The sequence below is a fragment of the Eumetopias jubatus genome, unplaced genomic scaffold (genome assembly GCF_037043125.1).
Source record: "Eumetopias jubatus isolate StellerSeaLion01/CBP00866 unplaced genomic scaffold, mEumJub1_p1.0 scaffold_7, whole genome shotgun sequence".
NCBI classification, from domain to species: domain Eukaryota; kingdom Metazoa; phylum Chordata; class Mammalia; order Carnivora; family Otariidae; genus Eumetopias; species Eumetopias jubatus.
This window is the reverse complement of record NW_028274813.1, coordinates 60,896,768-60,920,019: the sequence shown is the minus strand read 5'-3', so window position 1 is coordinate 60,920,019 and position 23,252 is coordinate 60,896,768. Positions and strand designations below refer to the sequence as shown.

Sequence of the window (23,252 nt, the reverse complement as noted above, 5' to 3'; positions counted from 1 at the left end):
TGAGAGGAAGAGTAATAAAATGGTAGCTAGGTCCAGAGTATACTGCGTGATCCTACATCCAGAAATTCTTCCCATTATTGCTCCTTTGCTGCTACTTCCAAGATCATAGAAATTTCTTCCATGTCTGTTAAAAGCTGCAAGGAATCTAGCAACAACTTCCACCTTGGTCTCAGCTATCTGCAAGCAGAGAGCATGAATTCCTAGTTGGAAGTGTGTGAAGCCAATCTAATTATATAATCTAGCACTGAAAATTAGCTACCCTAATTTCCCGTTTGTGAGTATATTCACTTAGTAGAAACTCTACCAGTTAATGCATGAGTTCTGTAAAGCAAATCAGAGTTCTATTTCTTCAATTCTGTAAAAAACAGTTTAAAATTGATACCTACAGTAAAATAAACTACATAAAAATGCTAATGTAAGATAAATCTTAATAGCATACACGAGTAACCACATGTCATTAGATTCTCGAATACTACTGGGAAAAAAAAAGGTTTTGCTATAGAAGTTTTTCCTTTAACGACCAAAGTTAAAAGGTAACTATATATTTACATAGATTGTTACTAAGGACTATAAACGTATTGCCGTGCACAATTCTCATTATTTTAAAGAGTACATACCAACGGTTTTTTGCCGTACTATACTCCTTGCCTTTTCGGTTCCTGGGGAACCAGTGGTTGTTGCACTTCTCTGCCTCATTGGGGCTTGGCCAGGCTGATCACGACTCCATCCTCTAGAAAATGACTTGTCAACTGAAACTTTCTGAAATTCATGTCCAACTCCTAGAAATGCAGATTTTCAATCTCAGTATACTGCCACCTGATTAATAATCTCTTCAAATTATGCGTGCTACCTTTCCTCAGATTCTCAGGTTTACTCATAATGCATTATGAAGTATCATGTTAAATGCCTGTGTACCATAAGGCTTTTTTGAACTTCAATTTATGTAAAAATCATATTGCAAAACCAATACAGAATTCTAAAATTACACCATCAAAAATAAACTAGTATTAAATCCTTTGCCATCCACTTGTTCCATTAAAAAAGAAACATTTGGATAAGCAAAAAAGTTTGAGAAATGAGCCAACCAAAAGCCATCCTGTGATGGAAGTTACTAAATCTCTACCTGCCAATAATAGCCAGTTGGGAAATAAATAGTCTAGGAAAAAGTATTTTGGTCACATAATTAACTACCATGGACTACTTTTAAATAGGAAGTGTGACCCAGGTATAATCTCTAGCCAGCAACTACTTATTAAGAGTGAAAAATACTAACACATCAAGGATTATAAAAACACGTATTAACAATATAATCACTATGTCATTGTCCCTCTCCCCCTTTTTAACACTCAATAGATACATAACCCACATCTAGGGAATGTTTGCTTTTAGTTAAAACCAAAAAAATGCTTTCAACAGAATTTTTCAAATAATTCTTTTTAAACAGAGTAACATGAAATCACCTTCTAAATTCTAACAAAAAGTTGCATATGATAAAAAAGGAAGAACATTAAAATTTCCATTTTGGTTATTTAAAATAAAATATTTAAGATTCTAAATTATTTAAATTTTAGCTAGATATATACAGAACACTTTCTCATCAAAATCACTGATTTTAAGGTTATTCAAGAAAAATTACAAGGTACCTACATGTTTTATTGTTGAAAATTTTTAATCTGCAGGGCAAATGAAGGAGGGAACAGTTAAGAGAAAACATAATTTTTTACCGTCACCTGTCTCCCTAGCTTGATTTTCCCAGACCAAATTATTTAAACAAATTTATGGGGAGCATCTCTGTGGACAACTCTTACCTTTCCCTTTGTGCTTTTTTTGCTTCTGTTCACTCAGCTTATCCAATGGTAAATCACTAAGATCCAAACTATATAAATTTCTAGCTAAAACTTTAGTTAGAGTTTCCATAGTTAGCGACCACTCAGTGGCTAACTCTTCCCAATAGGTCAAAGACGATAATACTGAGAGTAAGTCATCCCATAGTTCTCGAGAGATGTACACATTAAGATTTGCTTTGATCCAGGCAACGATAAGAGTCTATAAAGACAAATAAGTAACAATGAAATATGTTCAAATTCAGATATTCAATCATAAAAAAAAACTAAGAACAAGCAGATTTTTAAATCACATAATATCCATGACCCTTTCTTGGTACCTAATACTTATAAAGGAATTCATGCAATCATTAATATCTACTATAAATTTTATTTCAACAATTGCTCACCCAACATTCTAGCAATTAGGACAAGTTATCAAAACTGAAAAGAAATATCCTTAAGTTGTAACTATCCTTCATGCTGTATTACATTAATGTTAAATAAATGCTGCTTGAAAAGAGTCTCCACACTATTAAAAATTTGAAATTATTATGTTGAATTATTTACTAATGCTTATTGAGCTAAACTGACCAAAACCTACATTCTCAAATTGAAGATGAAACTCAGCATATAATTTGAATATTCTAAAAACAAGTTACTGCAGATATACTTAATGAAATGTTTTTTGAAAAATTGTATGTAAATTAAAGAATAAAATTAAATTTCACTTTGAAGATACCAGAAGAATTAAAGGCATTTTGTAAAATATCCAATCATAGAATAAGAACTTATTCACTGAGGGCAGAAATTACTGATCAGCCATTACCCCTGAGATTTTAGGGATTTCTACTGAAGATATAACCCCCTATTGAAGAAACGAATAGTAAAAAGTTTTTCAAAAGCTTAACTCTAAATTTTACTAAGTAATTCACATAAATTTATACATTAAATGCAAGATGAAATGAACAGAGTTTACAGTATAGAACAGTAAAAACTAGTGACTCTATTCTATCTTGAAACATTTACACTACAAAAAAGTTATTCCACATAGCAAGCTAAAATTTTGCCTTTCTATAGTTTCAACATTGGGTTAGTTCTAACAATTGGGAAATGTTTTTAAAAAGGGCTAAGAAGTTAAGAGGAGTTTAGATAATAAATGTAACTGGTTTCAAAAGATTATTCACTACTAGCATAAAATTTTAGGCATAAGAATATTTTTTAAAAAATGATTTGAATGACTATACTTATGGCCAAGAATTAGATCTGAGTAGCTTTTTATCTTTGATATTAAGAACCATTTTATCCATGTATTTGTATTTAATGTGTCATCTTAAGAACATATTATTTTGGTATTTCCAAAGAATCCATAATACATTTAAAGTCATTACTCTATCCTCAGGTTGGAAAACACAATACATAATTTTTATATATTCAAACTACCACTGATACTTAAAATACAACAATGAATAAAGTCTTACAGAACAGCATGATAAGAAAGATTCTTGATTACTAGCTACTTTTCCATTACTACAGAACAACTTAAAAGAAAGTTTTGTTTTTCTAACAATGCCAGAGACTTGGAAACTCATAAAGCAAACAATCAGGCCATTACTCATGAAGCTCCCTGGCAGCTTTTTGCAATCATGTAAGTATGCCACACAAGAGAAAAAGTTAAATATCATCAGCCTGTTTCAATGCTCTTTACATAGAACTGGTATTTCCTCCACTCTTATACTAGGTTGTGAGTTTCTATGTATGGCAAATAGCCTATTTAGATAAGCAACTTTAAATTTAGTTCACAAAAGGTCCTTTAATATGAAATGATCTTTGATTTAAATCTTTTTTCCCCCAAGTAACAAGTTCAGGGCTCAATGAATCTTATAAAAATACATATCTATCCATCTATTTATTTTTATTGCCTGGAAAAGTGGTCCTGCAAGTCGACCTGCCAAGGTCATATTTTTTTTCCCCTGGAACTGCAGAAAAGCTTGTGATGGCATCTTCAGTACAGACTCCGTGACTCTGAGCAACACAAGCAGCATCTGTTCCCTTAAAGTAAAAAAATTAATTAATGTTTCCTTCTCACATGTTTGTTTTTGATTAATGAATAACTTCCAAATTAATATTTGTTATAAAATGTATTATCTTTCAATAAGTCAAATATCAAATATCTTTCAAATTTTTAGAATTCTTTAAATATTAAAATTTAAAATTCCATTTTATAAACTATACCAGCCATTTAAAAAACATTTTTCAATCACAAAACCCTCTCATCAATTAAAAATGTATGCAAAAGCTCATTATTGGGAGGTGAGAATGTGGTGGCTGCTCCCATCCCCCGACCCCCCAAAAATCAAGTAATAACCTTAGGAAGCTGTTTGAAGAACATTCCTCTATCTATACAGTATAGTTCTACCTTGATGCCTATACATCTATTCTTCATCTTTATAATATGGAAAATAAGCACATATCCAGAAGTGTATCAGGTGCAACTGCAAAAACTACGTGATTTTTAAGATTAATAGATCACAGTTGATCCTGACAGGTAATCAAGGACCATCACTCTTTTGCCTCTTTCCACCCTTTTAAGTTTGGCCATTTTTTAACCCTTTATTCTCCTTGTGTACTCCAAGTCAAGACAATCCTAATATTATTTCTATCTTGCCTCTTTCTCCTAGATGCTTATTATTAAGACCATAAAACCACCTTATTTGCACTTGATAATTTGGAAACTGATTAAACCACACGTGAAAAAGGGTATTTCAGTTTGGGTGTACACCCAGACTACCAGCCCAAGTCCCTATCACAGCCTCCTCTCTGATTTGTCTGTGGGCCCATTCCAGACACAGCAACATGTGGGACGTGGAACAATCCATGTGAGAAATGTGGCAGAGGTAGCAAGAGATCACAGACCTAGAAGTCATCATTTTTCTGGAAAGGGAGGGCAGAATCAAATAGAAAAGTATCACTCAATGAAAAATATCCTGAATTGCTTAACAAATAAATACATGTATTTATTCATAAGATAAAAATCAAAGTTGCCACATTTGTAATCTTAGTCTTCTGGCTTAGCTGTATGAAATGAAGAACTTTTTGAAATCAACCACATATGCAATAAAGTATAGATTTTCCAAATAAATCTTATCTGACTTGTGGTCAAATCAAAACTCATTCATATATAACCTTTCACTTTGTAATATGATAGTAATGATTTTAATTCATAAAATCTTATAAATTCAATGTAAATATGTGAGTAATCTCTCATAATGCTATGACTTAAAGGGAACTTATAAAAAAATTTTTTTTAATTCTAAAATTGTGTTCCATAATAGCAGACCTCTCACTTTAACCTGGCTCAACAATACTGATGCAAAGTACATTAAAAAAAAAAAAAAGGAAGGGGGGACAGAGACTAATAAAAGAATGGTCCAAAATAGTACGGTTACTGGATAATAATAACCTAGATTCTGCAGTCTGAAGGACCAGTTCAAATCTCAGCTATGTAAACAAAGATAAATGAACTAATCTCTTTGTGCCTAAGAAACACCACATAAAATAGAGATATTATCTACCTAAGAAGTGCTACAATCAAGAAAGAAAATGCATGCATAGTGCTTAAAAACATACCTGGCATCGAAAAGTGTTCCAATTAAGTTAATAATACTTCCTGATGTAACTATATCCATACTGCTAATAAAGAATTTTTTCAAAATAAAGCCATTTTTCCATATGCAGCAAAACATGTACTAGGCATAATCTTTCACTAAGTACTTCCACTTTTTAAGAAGTCAAACGAGAAAAATTATGTATGTATAAGGATGATCACTGTCTTCCCTCCACCCCAAAATAAAATGGAAATAACTATATATCCATCAAAAGGAGACTGGTTAAGAAAATTATGGCACATACAAATGGCATAATACTAAGTGACTATATATGGTTTGGTGAACCAGATGTTCATCAAAGGGCAAACAATGATTACCTCCAGAGAATGAGTTTTGGGGCAACTTTTATTTTCTTTTTAAAACTTTTCTTTGTTTGATTTTTTACAGTGAACATGTATCATTTTTACAAAAACTGAAGAACTGTTCTTTTCCCCAAAAGGCCTATTTTTCCATTCAATTAAATATTTAAAGAGTACAAATAATATATAAAATACTATCCTAAGAATGTGGGAAATACAAAAACAAAGACAACAGAGACATACTTTTTAGGGCCTTTCAATTCAGAGGTAAACAGACATTTATACAAGTAATTTAAGGATTCAGACAATTTTGAAAAGAACTAAAACAGAGGTACAAATACATACTGAAAGGAAGTGGGGGGAAAATTATAAGTAAGGATACGTGGAAAAAGGAAGGTGGAATCTAAAGAGTTACTGTGACAACATAAAAAGATGGCAAGAATGAGATATTCTACAGAAAAGTTCAGAATGTGCACAGGAAACAGCAATTTGGTAAAGCTGGGAGCTGGATCCCATTCTGCAGGGTAGAGTTTAGGCTTGAGAGAAAGACAGAAAATTAGGCAGGGACCTCACTGTACATGGCCTTAAATGCCAGGTTGAGAAATCAGGCATTCACACACTTAATCATTTACTTATTCTTTTATTCACACATGCATAATTTCATTTATTCATGCATGTATTCATTCCTGAGAGTGGTGGGGGGGGCATCATATGTCCACTTTAGAAAACTAATCCAGGAAGGCTGATCAAAGGTGTCTAAGATAAAGTGGAGACTACTACTGTCATCATAATTATTACATAAAATATTTACTTGCTAATAAAAGCCTCTACAATATTGCGACAAGCCCTGTTCAGACACTACTCCTCTAAAAATTACTATAATTATATATACACAATTAAAAAAAACATAAAGGATAAATATTTTTTACCAAGTCTTTTTGTCCATTGAAACTTGTACAACCATGAACCGATAAATATTAAGAATGCGTTTACACATATCTGTGTGCTCATCCAGAAGATTTTTAATTTCATTTGCAGGTTCAAGAAGAAATATGTTTGATGAGTTTATAATAAACACCTAAGACAAAAGACATCATTAGCTATTCATTATAAAATTAAAATTTCTTATTTAAAGAAAAAATAAATTCAGATGCTGATCACTAGGTGATCTACAACGAACTTAAAAGTATAAGGCTACAGGTTAATTCTGATCCTATTTCTACCACTAGTTTGACATGTGAAATTTAAACCCATTAAACCATTTTGTTTTTATGTTTATCTAGACAAATATAAAATCACTAGTAGGCACCCAAGGAAAAGAAACCAAGTGAAAAATAGCATTTTTTAAAACTGAGAGCTTTAATATAATAACTCTACTGCTGTCATAAAATGAAACAAACAATAAAAAAATACAAACAGTTTAAGATAAAAGAGGATACCTAAATTAAGAAGAATTTTCAGAATAAGATGTTCAATACCATCTATTACTCTTTTCATGTTTATAGTCTATGTGTGTTTATCTGCTTTAGTAATAACAAACTGCATGAACAGATCACATATTATAGTACTACTAATAAGGTGCCATTAATATGCATCTTTTACAGAAAATTTTTAAAGAATTATTATAATCAAATCATTAACTATATTTTGTTATTGAAGACAAAGTAATTATAACGGTGACAGGTGTGTACAAAGGCTCTCGAAGATACTTTGGAGGTATGGAACATTTCATCTATTGTGAAGCTAGGACATTTACATCTTCTATACCCATAATCCTGATTTAAATCCCTGGATGAATTACATAATAAAACATAGTTGTAAAATCATGAGAAAAAAGACTGTTAAGCTAACTTTAGAATAGTGAAAAGAGGTAACTCTGTAAGTCTAGCAACACTGACCAAGAAAAGCAAGAGGCACAAATAAATAATAAATAAATTATCAGAAATAAAATAAGGACATTACTATGAGCAATTTGGGAGAAAAGCATTCCAGACAAAAGAAAAAGCAAGACTAAAGGACCTGAGGTGACAGCCTCCCTAGCATGTTTAAGGAACAGCAAGGAGTACAGAATGAAGTGAAGAAGTGGGGAAGCAGTTGGGAAATGATGTTGAGAAAAAGAACCAGAGCATGTGGAGAACTTCTCACATTGCCAGTGGTGAGAGAATATATTTTCCCCTGCAAACTTCGCAGACCAATCCTATTGTAAAATACAATAAAAATGAACTAATAAGGGGCGCCTGGGTGGTTCAGTCGTTAAGCGTCTGCCTTCAGCTCAGGTCATGATCCCAGGGTCCTGGGATCAAGCCCCACATCAGGCTCCCTGCTTCGTGGGAAGCCTGCTTCTCCCTCTCCCACTCTCCCTGCTTGTGTTCCCTCTCTCACTGTCTCTCTCTCTGTCAAATAAATAAAATCTTTAAAAAAAAAGAATAAGAAAAAGGAAATGAAAACAGACATACAAAAATATAAATGCAAACCATCAAAATCAAGAGATATTAGATGACTTAGTTTCTAAACTCTTAGTCTCAATTTTGTAATTATCTTGTGGGCCAGCACTAGTCTGTGGACCATACCCTGAAGAGCAATGATGTAAAGCCTTATAGACCATTAGAAAGACTTCTGCTTTTATGCTTAGTGATAACGCAAAGCCAGTGGAGGATTTTGAGCAGAAAAATGGTATGATCTGACTTACACTTTAGAGAATCCCTCTGGCTACTGTGTTGAGAATATGCCAGAGTGATGAGTGGGCAAGAGCAGAGCAAGAATACTAATTAGGAGTTTACTGCAATAATCCAGATGAAAGATCACAGAGGCCTGGATACAAGAGGTAGTGTAAATGTTGAATAGTTAGATTCAGCATACATTCTGAAAATGGTCAGGATGTGTTATCAAATTAGATGTAGGATATAAAAGAAGGCAGGGGAATACCTGGGTGGTGCAGTCAGTTGAGCATCTTACTCTTGGTTTTGGCTCACGTCTGATCTCAGGGTTGTGAGATGGAGTCCTGTGTTGGGCTCTGCATGCAGCACAGAGTCTGCTTGGGTTTCTCTCTCCCTCTCTCTCTCTGCCCCTCCCCCCTGCTCCCTCACTCTCTAAAATAAATCAGTAAATCTTTAAAATTAATTAATTAAAAGTAAAAAAATCAGGAAACAAGATGGCTTGAACAATTGGAAAACAGGTGCTATAAATGAAACAAGGAAAACTGCAGGAACAGCATGTTTGTTGAGCAAGAACAGAAGTTTTAGACATGTCAAGTCTGAAATGTCTATTAGATATCCAAGTGAAGATGTTAACTTGGCATTTGAATATTTGAGTTTAAGACTCAGGGGTGCCTGGGTGGCTCAGTCAGTTAAGCGTCTGACTTCAGCTCAGGTCATGATCTCAGGGTCCTCCCCATGAGCAGGGAGTCTGCTTCTCCCTCGACCCCTCCCCCACCCCGCTTGTGCCCTGTTTCTCTCTCTCTCAAATAAATAAAATCTTAAAAAAAAAAAGACTCTTAAGAGTTCAGACAAGAGGTCTCACACTAGAAATAAAATTGTAGATGATGCAGTATATAGATGACATTTAAAGCCAGAGGAATGGATGAGATGAACCAGAGAATAAGTAGAAAAGAGATCTAAGAACTGATCTGGGGCCCTTCAACAATGAAATGGTTAGGGACATGTGAAAAATTCAGTAAAAAATTCTGAGAAGTGGCCAGTGAGTTAGGAGAAAAACAGGAGGCATGCTATTCAGAAGGACAAGAAGAGTTTCAATAAAGAGGGAATGGTCTATTCTATAAAATGCTCCTGACAAGTCCAGTAAGATTAGGATTGAAAAATGTACATCTGGGGCACTTGGGTGGCTCAACTGGTTAAACATCCAACTCTTGATTTTGGCTCAGGTCATGATCTCAGGGTCATGAGATAAGGCCTCACTCACACCCCATGCTGAGTGTGGAGACTGCTTAAGATTCGCTCCCTCCCGCTCTGCCCCTCCTCCCTCCACTTGTGCACGTGCTCTCTCTCTCTTAAAAAAAAGAAAAAAGAAAAAAATGTACATCTGATTTAACAATGTGGAGGTCACATGTGGTCTTGACAAGAACAGTCTGATTTAAAAAATTAATGACTATAATGAACTCCTACAAATCAACAAGAAAAAGACAACCCAACAGAATATGGGAAAAAGTATATGAATAGGCAATTCATAAAAAGATGCTCAATTTCAGTACTGATGAAAAAAAGCAAATTAAAAAAAGGAAACAAAAATACGAAATAACATTTCACATATTTGGGGCAGCAAAAATTAAAATGTGACTCTATAAGTAAAAAGGGAAGATATAAGGAAATAAAAACTCACAAACACTCTAAAGGAAATGTAAATTATTATAATCATGTTGGAAGATAATTTGGCAATAACAGTAAAGTAAGGATGATAATATACAACTCTTCCAACCCAGTAACTCCACTTCTGGGTACATATCCTAAGGAAATTCTCCCACATGTGTGAAAGAAATAAATAAGAATGTACATTCAGTGTAGCACTATTTGGAATAATGAGAAATTGGAAACAACTTAAAAAACATCAACAGAAAAATAAGTAAAATGTGAAATAATCATAAGTTGCAATACCAGAAAGTAGCTAAAATGAATGAACTACAGCTAAGTATCAACAACACAACTCAAAAACATAATGGTTAATGCAAAAATAAAGTACCAGATGACAATACACCATGACACAATTTATATAAATTTTGCAATTGTCTAGAAAAATAATATGTAATTTTTATCAATACATCAGGAAGTAAAAGGAAAAAACAAAATTAATATTTTATAATGAAAACTGATTAAATGTGTGTGTTGAGTTTATTAAAAAATTATACTGTACAATGAAATACTGAACCATATATTTGAAATATTTAATAATTACTTTATTGTATTTTTTTTAAATACCCAAAAAGTGAACCACCTGCAAAACTGCCTGGGTACCAGCTCGTATGTTTTGTTCTGTGACTTCCTCAGAGGTGTTATGAAGAACATCTTGGTAGGTGCCATTTTTTGCCCAAGTGGAATTTCGAACATGATCAGCAATATCAGTCCCACTTTCCTAAAAAAAAAATCAAGTTTTCATATTTCATTAAGAATGCTGCAACAAGACAGTAAGCTGAAGAAGTAAACTGGAAATTATGGGTTCTTCTGCTAAGCATCTTCTCAGAATAGAGTTTCATTTCATTAGAAAAGCAATGTATATTCACTGTTAAAAAGGTTCTTCTCATTAATAAAAATATAAAGAAAATAAAAAATCATCCATAAGGGTCAGACAGAAATTTTATCATTTTATATACAGAGACATTTTTCTGTGTAGCTAATGTATAAACCTCCCTTCTGTAACTTACACACTTAAGAATGGGATTATATTACTTAAAATTCTGTAAAACATGAATTTTGTTCTAAAGTAAATGCCAGAAACCAAACAACTTAAATAAAACAATAGAAAATAGCTTCTATTTATTTTAGAGTATTAAAATTCTTATTACTCAGAGAAGAATATTAGGTACTTCAAACCCCTAAGACTCCATCTTTCTGCTTGAGTTTTAGCTGTCAAAAGTCTTGCTGACTAAGGAGTTCCCTCAGGTGAAAAGCCACAAAAGCAGACATTTCACTCAGAGTTGTTCCCTTTTTTTAAGTTTCTTTCTAGTTTCTTCCTGCTTGCGGTCACTCACCAATATTTTCAAATAGTTCATTGGTTTTTTTTTAATATTTTGTCTAGAGCTTATAATTGTAATACGCAGGATGTTTAGTCTAATACAAACTACTCTGCTATTACCAAAGTACTGAAATCAGCTCTGTCTCCATAGCCAATACAGTATACAATAGTACACTGTACTTCTCTCTTAAGCCTCATACTCCTATGATCAGATATCTTCTGAACATTTCTTCCTGAATGACCCAAAAACAGTTCCAACTCAAAATATTTAAAAGTTAAGTTTATTAACCACGTCCTCCCATCCTTACCAACCCCTCTGGCCACCATAGTCACCACCACCAAACTTGCATTTTTAAAAATCCTATTCGTGTGTGAATGCCAGCTACACCCTGTTGTGAAAGAAACAAACTTGAGACTCCTCCAATTCCTCATTTCTCTCACACAATTAATCATCAAGACCTACAGATTTTACCACCAAAGAAACTCTTATCTGTCTTCTTCCTTATATTTCCACTGTAATTCCACTGTCCTGGTACTTCTCTCCCTTTGAACATTGCTAATATTTCCTAACTAGTCTCCTTACCTCCAGGCTGGCCTCCAACCTATCTTCCACTCTCGGCTTGATATGATCTTCTGAAATATAGAACTATCCATGCCATTCTTCTATTTACAGTCCTTCAAATTTTTCCAGTATCTATCTAGAATGTAATCCCAGTCGCTACAATGGCATACAAGTTTCTGAACAGAGTCTAACTCTTGCCTATCTCATATTTCCATATATATATACATTTTTTACACATATATATGGAAATAATATACATATATTACATATATATGTAAAATTTAGGGTCTCTCACATCTTTGTAGATGCTATTCACACCATGTGGTTCCTTTCCCTTTCGTTACCTGCACTTCATATTATACTACCTCCTCCATGAAGCCTTCCCTAAGCCTAAGAAGAGTTACAGATTCCGTCTATCACACTCTAAGACCATAGCAATATTCTTTTGTAATACTTATTTTGCATGTTTGTCTTCTTGCTAAACTGTAAGTTATGTGAAGGTAGAAAAGAGGTCTTTTCATGTTTCTATTTCCAACACTGGTTCTGCATATGGACATTACCATGTTTTACGGGGCACTCTCAGTGTTTTATTGTCACAAAATTTGAGAATACCATGGAGATTTAATGGGATGAGCCAGGGAATGCTAAACATACTACAAGATGCATGACAGTCTGTCTGCACACACACAAACTGTCTTGTATTCCACGTCTTTCAAATGTCACATAGACACTAAGAGAATAGAAAGCCACTATCTGAATCTATAACTTAACTCCATTTTATAATTAAAACCAAATTTGGGGGGTGCCTGGGTGGCTCAGTCGTTAAGCGTCTGCCTTCGGCTCAGTCACGATCCCAGGGTCCTGGAATAGAGCCCCGCATCGGGCTCCCTGCTTGGTGGGAGGCCCTGCTTCTCTCTCTCCCAGCCCCCCTGCTTGTGTTCCCTCTCTCACTGTGTCTCTGTCAAATAAATAAATAAAATCTTAAAAAAAAAAAATGGGGGGGGGCCTGGATCGCTCAGTCGTTAAGCATCTGCCTTCCGCTCAGGTCATGATCCCGGAGTCCTGGAATCAAGCCCTCCATCGGGCTCCCTGCTCCACAGGAAGCCTGCTTCTCCTTCTTCCAATCCCCCTGCTTGTGTTCCTGCCCTCGTTCTCTCTCCCTCTGTCGAATAAATAAAATTTTTAAAAAAAATAAAATGAAATTTTAAATCATTTTTATATATATTAAACATCAGAAATACAAATCAGTGAATGATTATATCTTCTTTTGTTGTTCATGCCATCAGCAAGAGTTGTTGGCATTCTGAAAAATCCACATTTCTAATGACAAAACTAGTTGCAGGATTTGAGTAATCAACATGTTTTACCTATAAAACACACCTACATCACCAGGCTTTTGTAGACTCCTTCTTTCCTTTCTCCCTCCTTTCCACTGTTTATTTAATTACATATGTAGGTGTATTATTTTTGTATGTATCATTTTTATTTAAGGATAGTAAATGATACAGGGTAACCTCAGTATTAAGGCATAAATTTATGACAAAAATTGGGGGAAAACAAATTATTTAAACTGATAGGTTTATTTTCTAGATTGATGCAAAAATTGGATGTTTTAATTGATGCATAAAAGACAGAACTCTAATTAACAATTTACATGGTAAATTTAATTTACTTCAATTATATTTCTCAGTTACATTTAGTTACATTTCTTAGTTAACATTTTTCCCTTTTTAGAAATAAGGAAGGATGCTCTACATATATATATATTAATTCACTGAATCCCTGCAGAATGTGGCCTATTCATTCCTATGTTAATATCCTGTTAATCCACTGATGAGATTAAACACCAAGGTAAAAAAAAAAAAAAAATTACCAAATCACTCCTATTCAGATTTAGTAAAATATGCATCAGTGTCACATTCCCCAACTTTTTTTTTTACATTAACATATAATATATTATTTGTTTACGGGTACAGGTCTGTGACTCATCAGTCTTACAAAATTCACAGCCCTCACTATAATACTTACCCTCCCCAATGTCTATCACCCAGCCACCCCATCCCTCCCATTCCCCTCCACTCCAGCAACCCTCAGTTTGCTTCCTGAGATTAAGAGTCTCTTATAGTTTGTCTCCCTCTCTGGTTTCATCTTACTTCATTTTTCCCTCCCTTCCCCTATGATCCTCTGTCTTGTTTCTCAAATTCCTCATATCAGTGAGATCGTATGATATTTTTCTTTCACTGACTGACTTATTTCGCTTAGCATAATACCCTCTAGTTCCATCCACTGGCAAGATTTCTTTTTTTGATGGCTGCATAATATTCCATTGTGTGTGTGTGTGTGTGTGTGTGTGTTTGTGTGTACCACGTCTTCTTTATCCATTCACCTGTCGATGGACATCTGGGCTCTTTCCATAGTCTGGCTATTGTGGACATTGCTGCTATAAACATTGGGGTGCAGGTGCCCCTTCAGATCACTACATTTGTATCTTTGGGGTAAATATCTAGTAGTGCAATTGGTGGCTCTATTTTCACCTTTTTGAGGAACCTCCATACTGTTTTCCAGAGTGGCTGCACCAGCTTGCATTCCCACCAACAGTGTAGGAGGGTTCCCCTTTCTCCACATCCTCACCAACATCTGTCGTTTCCTGACTTGTTAATTTTGGCCATTCTGACTGGTGTGAGGTGATATCTCATTGAGGTTTTGATTTGGATTTCCCTGATGCCGAGCGATGCTGAGCACTTTTTCATGTGTCTGTTGGCCATTTGGGTGTCTCTGCAGAAATGTCTGTTCATGTCTTCTGCCCATTTCTTGACTGGATCATTTGTTCTTTGGGTGTTGAGTTTGATTAAGTTCTTTATAGATTTTGGATCCTAGCCCTTTATCTGATATGTCATTTGCAAATATCTTCTCCCATTCTGTCAGTTGTCTTTTGGTTTTGTTGACTGTTTCTTTTGCTGTGCAAAAGCCTTTTATCTTGATGAAGTCCCAATAGTTCATTTTTATCCTTGCTTCCCTTGCCTTTGGCGATGTTTCTTGGAAGAAGTTGCTGCGGCTGAGGTCGAAGAGGTTGCTGCCTGTGTTCTCCTCAAGGATTTTGATGGTTTCCTGTCTCACCTTTAGGTCTTTCATCCATTTTGAGTCTATTTTTTGTGTGTGGTGTAAGAAAATGGTCCAGTTTCATTCTTCTGCATGTGGCTGTCCAATTTTCCCAACACAATTTGTTGAAGAGACTTTTTTTCCATTGGACATTCTTTCCTGCTTTGTCAAAGATTAGTTGATCAAACAGTTGAGGGTCCATTTCTGGGTTCTCTATTCTGTTCCACTGATCTATGTGTCTGTTTTTGTGCCAGCACCATACTGTCTTGATGATGACAGCTTTGTAATAGAGCTTCAAGTCTGGAATTGTGATGCCACCAGCTTTGCTTTTCTTTTTCAACATTCCTCTGGCTACTCGGGGTCTTTACTGGTTCCATACAAATTTTAGGATTATTTGTTCCATTTCTTTGAAAAAATTTGATGGTATTTTGATAGGAACTGCATTAAATGTGTAGATTGCTCTAGGTAGCATAAACATTTTCACAATATTTGTTCTTCCAATCCATGAGCATGGAATGTTTTTGGTTAGAACCTGGCCTATGACAAGGATTAAAAAACTGAAGGACAAGGATTAAAAAACTGAAGGACAAGAATTAATTTACACTTAAAGAATAAATGATACCAGGTACCCAAATTTCACTTCCACTCTGTCTTCCCTCATCTCTTCTCCTCTATGAGTAAACTCAAGCCTTTCTTATCACAGACCAGTTTATTCTGCAGTTAAGGATGTTTTCTATACTGCAATGTGCAATAGTGCAAAACTTTCCAAGAAAGAATTCAGAATATTCTGGTTTCTTATAAGTACCCAACTTCTAGAATAAGACAGGTAAGGGGAAACTGTAGTTTGGTAATCATCCTTAAGAAATATGTACTACAACATTAATTTTTATCTAGTACCACAGTTTTATATATTACACCTTTTTTATTGGAGTATAATTGACATACAGTATTTATATGAGTTTCAGGTGTACAAAAGAGTGATTCAACATTTATATACATTTCAAAATGATCACAATAAGTGTAATTACCATGTCACCTTACAAAGTTATTAAAATACTATTAAATACATTCTCTATACTTTACATCTCTGTGACTTCTTTACTTTATAACTTGAAGTTTGTAGCTCTTAATCCCCCTTCACCTATTTTGCATATCTCTCCCAACTCCCACCCCACTGGCAACCACCAGCAGGTTCTCTGTATTTATGAGTCTATTCCTATTTTATTCTTCATTTATTTTTTTATAAACTGCATATAAGTGAGATCATATGGTATTTCTTTCCCAGACTTATTTCACTGAGCATAATGCCCTCTAGGTCCATCCATGTTGTCACAAATGGCAAGATTTCATTCTTTCTCAGGGCTAAGTAATGTCTAAGTGTGTGTATGTGTGTGTGTGTGCATGTGTGTAGAGAGACAGAACATTTTCTTTTTCCATTCATCTACTGATGGGACACTTAGTTATCTCCATATCTTGGCTACTGTAAATGATGCTGCAATGAACACAGGAGTGCATATATCTTTTTGAATTAGTGTTTCCATTCAGCTAAATACTCAGAAGTGGATTTGCTGATCATATGGTATTTTTATTTGTAATTTTATGAGTAATCTCCAACTGTTTTCCAGAGTGCAACAATTTGCATTCTCACCAACAGGACACAAGAGTTCTCTTTTCTCCACATCCTCACAAACACTTGTTTTTGTTTTGTTTTGTTTTTTGATACGACCATTCTGATAGGTGTGAGGAGGTATCTCACTGTAGTTTTGATTTGCATTTCCCTGATGATTAGTGATGTTGAGCATCTTTTCATGTGTCTGTTGGCCCTGTACGCTTCTTCGAAAAATGTCTATTCAGATTCTCTGTTCATGTTTTAATCAGATTGTTTAGTTGGTGTAGAGTTGTAGGAGTTCTTTATGTATTTTGGATATAAACCCCTTACTGGATATATCATTTGCAAATACATTCTCCCATTCAATAGGTTGCATTTTTGTTTTGCTGATGGTTTCCTTTGCTATGCAAAAGCTTTTCAGTTTGATGTAGTCCCAACCACTTATTTTTGCTTTTGTTACCCTGGCATGAGGAGGATTCAAAAATACATTACTAAGACAGCTGTCAAAGAGCTTAATGCCTATGTTTTCTTTCAGGAGTCTTACAGTGCTGATCATATGGTATTTTTATTTGTCTTTATCAGGTCTTACACTTAGGTCTTTAACCCATTTTGAGTTTATTTTAGTGTACAGTGTAAGAAAGTGGTCCAGTTTCATTCTTCTGCATGGAGCTGTCCAGTTTTCCCACACCACTTACTGATGAAACAGTCTTTACTCCACTGTATATTTTTGCCACCTTTGTCAATAATTAATTGACCAAATAAGGGTGAGTTTATTTCTGGATTCTCTGTCCTGTTCCACTGATCTATGTGTCTCTTTTGTGTAATTACCATACTGTTTTGATTACTACAACTTTGTAGTATAGTTTGAAATCAGGGAAGTATATAGTATATGTTGAATTACCTCCAGCTTTGTTCTTCTTTCTCAGGACTGCTTTGACTGTTGAAAGTATTTTGTGGTTCCACACAAATTTTAGAAAATCTGTGAAAATTGCTACTGGTATTCCGACAGGGATTGCACTGAATCTGTAGATTGCTTTGGAAAGTATGGACATTTTAACAATGTTAATTCTTCCAATCCATGAGCATGGTATATCTTTCCATTGTGTCTTCTTCAATTTCTTTCATCAATGTCTTACAGTTTTCAGTGTACAGGTCTTTCACTTCACTGGTGAAATTTATTCCTAGGTATTTTATTCTTTTTGGCACAATTGTAAATGGAATTGTTTTCTTAATTTCTCTTTCTGCCACTTTGTTATTAATGTATAGAAATGCAACAGATTTCAGTATATTAAGTTTGTATACCGTGACATTACTGAATTTATTAAACAGTTTTGTGTGGAATCTTTAATGTTTTCTATGTATAACCCTATGTTATTTGCAAATAGTGACAATTTTACTTCTTCCTTAATAATCTGGATGCTTTGGGGCCCCTGGGTGGCTCAGTCGTTAAGCGTCTGCCTTCGGCTCGGGTCATGATCCCAGGGTCCTGGGATCAAGCCCCACATTGGGCTCGCTGCTCGGTGGGAAGCCTGCTTCTCCCTTTCTCACTTCCCTCCTTGTGTTCCTGCTCTATCAAATAAATAAACAAAATTTTAAAAAATAATAATAATAATTTGGATGCCTTTTATTTCTTTTTATCTGATTGCTTTGGCTAGAACTTCCAATACTATGCTGAATAAAAGTGATAAGAGTAGACATCCTTGCCTTATTCCTGATTTTAGAGGAAATGCTCTCAGTTTTTCACATTGAGTGTGATGTCAGCCATGGGTTTTTCATATATGGTCTTTATTAAAGTATGTTCCCTCTAAACCCACTTTGTTGAGAGTTTTTATCATAAATGGATGTTGAATTTTGTCAAGTGCTTTTTCTGCATCTATTGAAATGATCATATGGTTTTTACCCTTCCTTTTGTTAATATGGTGTATCATGTTGACTGATTTGCAAATACTCAACCATCCCTACATCCCCAGAATAAATCCCACTTGAACGTAGTGAATGATTCTTTTAATATATTTCGGAATGCAATTTGCTAATATTTTGTTGAGGATTTTTGCATCTATATTCATCAAGGATATTGGTCTATAGTTTTCTTTTTTTGTAGCATCTATGTCTGGTTTTGGTATCAGGGTAATGCTAGCCTCATAGAATGTATTTGGAAGGTTTCATTACTCTTCGATTTTTTGGAATAAGTTTGAGAAAAACAGGTATCAACTCTTCCTTAAATGCCTGATGGAATTTAACTGTAAACCTATCTTGTCCTGGACTTTTGTTTGTTGGGAGTTTCTTGATTACCAAAATCAATTTCATTACTAGTAATTGTCCTGTTCAGATTTTCTATTTCTTCCTGATTCAGTTTTGGAATACTGTATGTTTCTAGGAATTTATTCTTTTTCTAGGCTGTCCCACTTGTTGGCATATAATTTTTTGCAGTAGTCTCTTATAAGCCTTTGTATTCCTATTGTATAGGTTGTTACTACTTCTTCATTTCTGATTTTATTTATTTGGGTCCTCTCTCTTTTTCTTGACAAGTCTGGCTAAAGTTCTGTCAATTTTGTTTATCTTTTCAAAGAACCAGCTCTTAGTTTCATCAATCTTTTCTATTGTATTTTTAGTCAGTCAGTTTCATTTATTTTTCCTCTGATCTTTATTACTTCCTGCTACTAATTTCGGGCTTTGTTCTTCTTTTTCTAGTTCTTTTAGGTATAAGGTTAGATTGTTCACTTGAGATTTTTCTTGATTATTCAGGTAGGCCTGTATTTATATAAACTTCTCTCTTAGAACTGCTTTTGCTGTGTCCCAAAGATTTAGTAATGTTGTCTTCATTTTTATTTACCTTAAGGTATTTTTTTTTTTTATTTCTTCACTGACCCATTGCTTATTTGGTAGCATGTTGTTTACTCTCTATGTCTTTGTGTTTTTTTCCAGTTTTTTCCTTCTAATTTATTTCTAGTTTTATAAATATTGTGGTTGGAAAAGACACTTGATATGATTTTGATCTTCTTAAATTTACTGAGACTTGTTCTGTGGCCTAATATGTGACCTATCTTGCAGAATGTTCCATGTGCATTATAAAAAATGCGTATTCTCCTGTTTTTAGATGGAATGTTCTGTACATATTTGCTTAAGTCCATCTGATCTAATGTCTCAAACAAAGCCACTATTTTTTTATTAATTTTCTGTCGGGACAATCTATCCATTGATGTAAGTGGGGTGTTAAAGTTCCCTACCATTATGGTATTACTGTCAATTTCTCTAAATATCTGCTTTATATATTTAGATGCTCTCATGCTAGATGCATATATATTTACAAATATTATATTCTTTTGTTGGATTGCTCCCTTCATTATGTAATGCCCTTCTCTGTCTCTTTTACAGTCTTTGTTTTATCGTGTCTGATACAAGTATTGCTACCCCAGCTCTACTGATCATTCCCATTTGCATAGAGTATCTTTTTTATCCCATCACTTTTGGTCTGTACGTGTCTTGTAGGTAGCATACTGATGGGTGTTTTTTTTTTAATCTATTCAATTACTTTATGACTTTTGATTCAACATTTAGTCCATGTACATTAATTATTGATAGGTATATATTTACTGCCATTTTGTTCATTGTTTTCTAGCTGTTTTTGTAATTCTTCTATGTTCCTTTCTTCTTTCTTGCTGTCTTCTCTTGTGATTTGATGACTATCTTCAGTTTTGTGCTTGGATTCCTTTATTTTTGGGGGACCTATTACAGGTTTTTTGTTTGTGATTGCCATTAAGGTTTATGTATAACACCCTATGTGTTAGTCATCTATTTTAAGTTTATGATCACTTAAGTTCAAACACATTCTAATTGGACTACATTTTTACCTCCCCCTCGCCACATATTATGTGTCTGGCACATTTTACATGCTTTTATTTTGTGTTTCCCTTACCTAGTTACTGTAAATATAGTTGACTTTACTACTTTTTTCTTTTAACCTTCATGCTAGCTTTTTAAGTGACTGACCTACTTCCTTTATTATATGTTTGGTTTTTCCAGTTGTAGAAGTGCTGACAACACTGACTCCACTGTTGGCCCTCCATCTTGTTTTTATTTGCTTGGTGACCTCTCTTGGGGATGCATGTTCCAGGCCCTTGGAGATTAAGATACATATGTTAGAAATACCTGCCAAGGCTGGGATGGGGGAAGCTTGCTTTGACTGCCCATGAATCTGTTAGAGATGATGCAGTCTTTATCCTTCCTGATGCACAGGTGGCACCACACGATCCAATTAAAAGGTCAACTGTCAATTAAGTGCATGTGAACCCTCTCATCACATAGTAATGCCCTTCTGCATATCTCTTGCTCTATAAAATCTACGGACTAAGGTCTAGACTTTGTGGAGGATAGCTGTACAGCACCTGGATCCTCATCTGCCTGATCACCTCATCAACAAGCTACCCTGAACAAAACTCTGTAAACCGTATGGAAGCTGTCTTCTTTGATTTCCAGTCTCAAAGTGTCTTCTCAGCTTGGGGAGTACTCTACTGTCCCTCCCCTACTTTTTAACACCAGGGAAATGTTTTCTTTCATAATTTTTTTACTTCTAGTTATGGCTTTTTCTTTTCTGCATAAAGAAGTCACTTTAACATTTCCTATAAGGCTGGTGCAGTGGTGATGAACACCTCTAACTTTTGTTTGAGAAACTCTGTATCTCCAGTTCTGAATTATAACCTTGCTGGGTATTCTTGGCTGTAGGTTTTTCCTTAGAGTACATTAAATACATCATGCCATTCCCTCTGGCTTGCGAAGTTTCTGCTCAAAACTCAGTTGAGAGTCTTGTAAGTGTTCCCTTGTATGGAAGTTGCTTTTCTCTTGCTGCTTTTAAAATTCTATATAACTTACAACATTTTAATTCCTATGTGGACATCTTTGGGTACATCTTATTTGGGGCTATCTATGCTTCCTGAACCTGGATGTCTGTTTCCTTTCTCAGTTTGGGAAAGTTCTCAGCTGTTTTTCCTTCAATAAGTTTTCTGCCCCTTTCTCACTCCCTTCTTCTGGGACCCCTATAATGCAAATGTTAATACTTCTGATGTTGCCCCAGAAGTCCCTCACCCTATCTTATATAAAATTCTTTTTTCTTTTGCTGCTCAGCTTGGGTATTTCCACCATTCTGTCTTCCAGATCACTGATCCATTCTTCTGTACCCTCTCCCCAGTTGTTGATTCCCTCTGGTATACTTTTCATTCAGTCAAAAAATATCCTTCATGTACATCTCAAACTCAAAGCTCTGCAAACTACTGTCTCTGTGCTGGATCTCAGAGTGTGTGAAATTGTGGGTGGGGCCTTCAGGAGCACTGTCTGTTTCCTATAGCCCCCTGGTTGTCCCAGAGTTAAGCTTCAATGATTTTCAAAGCTCCTAAAGTTCAGCTCTGCTGATTTTCAAAGCCAGATGTTGTGGGGAGGTCTCATTTTTCCTGTGCAGATCTCTACAGCGGGGATGTATGACAGGGTGCTTAAATCCCTTGCTTCTCAGGTAGGATCTCTGGGCCTGCGACAACAAATCACTTGTGGGTCACCAGACTGGGGGTTTGGTTCCCAACCTGACCTCATCTCTGTCACACTTTGCCCTTCTCAAGGTGGCTTTTCCCCCCTTTCTTTCTTTTTTTTTTTTTTTAAGTAAGCTGTATGCCCAACATGGGCCTTGAACTCACAACCCGGAGATTAAGAGTCACTCTACCAACCGAGCCAGCCAGGCACCCTATGGCTTTTTCTTTTTATCTTTAGCTGTGCAAGAGCTGGTCTCCTAGTCTTTAGGTCTTTCTCAGTCAGAGTTCCTTTTTATGTAGTTGCAGTCTTGCTGTGTTTGTGGGGAGAGGTGAGCTCAGGATCTGCATATACTCTGCCATCCTCCTAACAGTCTCAAATATTACACCTTTTAAAATGGCATCTAATTTTGATCTACACAATGAATTAAAGAATCAGTACACAATCTCAAGAGTAATTTTTTAAAGTTGTGACATCAAAGAGCATTAGGACAGAGTACTGTGGTAACTGTTGTATTACCTATGTTGCAAAATATACTAAAAGGTATCTTTAACTTCCCATTTATTATGTATATGTATCTCAACATATTATTACACTTTTGTGAAAATCTATTAAACGTATACTAAAATATGTTAAGTCATATAAGTTTACCTCTTCTCTCTTTTCTCCTTCTTCCACTGAAATAACATGGTCTGTGACATTGTCAATACAAGGTAAGTCCGAAGAAGAGATCACAATTTCTTCTGGTTCTTGCATAAACAAAGGTTTTTCTTCTTGCTGGATCCATTCTTGATATACTTTTACCACTTTTCTCATAGCTGCTGCTTCACAAATTGGTAATAAAAATGCCTAGTGAAAAAAAAAGAGAACACACATAATTATACATTTCACTTTGCCACAAACCACTAATACATACATTTTTATCTTGTTATAAAGTATGATATAAATGATTTTTAAAGAGTTAAAAGTCAACCAATCCAAGGTCAGAAAAAGCCT

At 34.9% G+C, this 23,252-nt stretch overlaps 1 protein-coding gene across 2 annotated transcripts in view; it reads right to left on the bottom strand.

Moving 5' to 3' along the window:
- RALGAPA1 (Ral GTPase activating protein catalytic subunit alpha 1) overlaps window positions 1-23,252 on the bottom strand; it is a 252,659-nt gene that overhangs the window by 153,022 nt on the left and 76,385 nt on the right. For both annotated transcript variants that reach the window (XM_088024638.1, XM_028114832.2), the window contains exons 11-16: window positions 22,908-23,105; window positions 10,735-10,872; window positions 6,720-6,868; window positions 3,746-3,875; window positions 1,809-2,046; window positions 618-779 (exon numbers count right to left, since the gene is read on the bottom strand). In XM_088024638.1, the coding sequence (XP_087880764.1) occupies window positions 618-779; window positions 1,809-2,046; window positions 3,746-3,875; window positions 6,720-6,868; window positions 10,735-10,872; window positions 22,908-23,105 (1,015 nt within the window). The remainder of the gene's footprint in view (window positions 1-617; window positions 780-1,808; window positions 2,047-3,745; window positions 3,876-6,719; window positions 6,869-10,734; window positions 10,873-22,907; window positions 23,106-23,252) is intronic.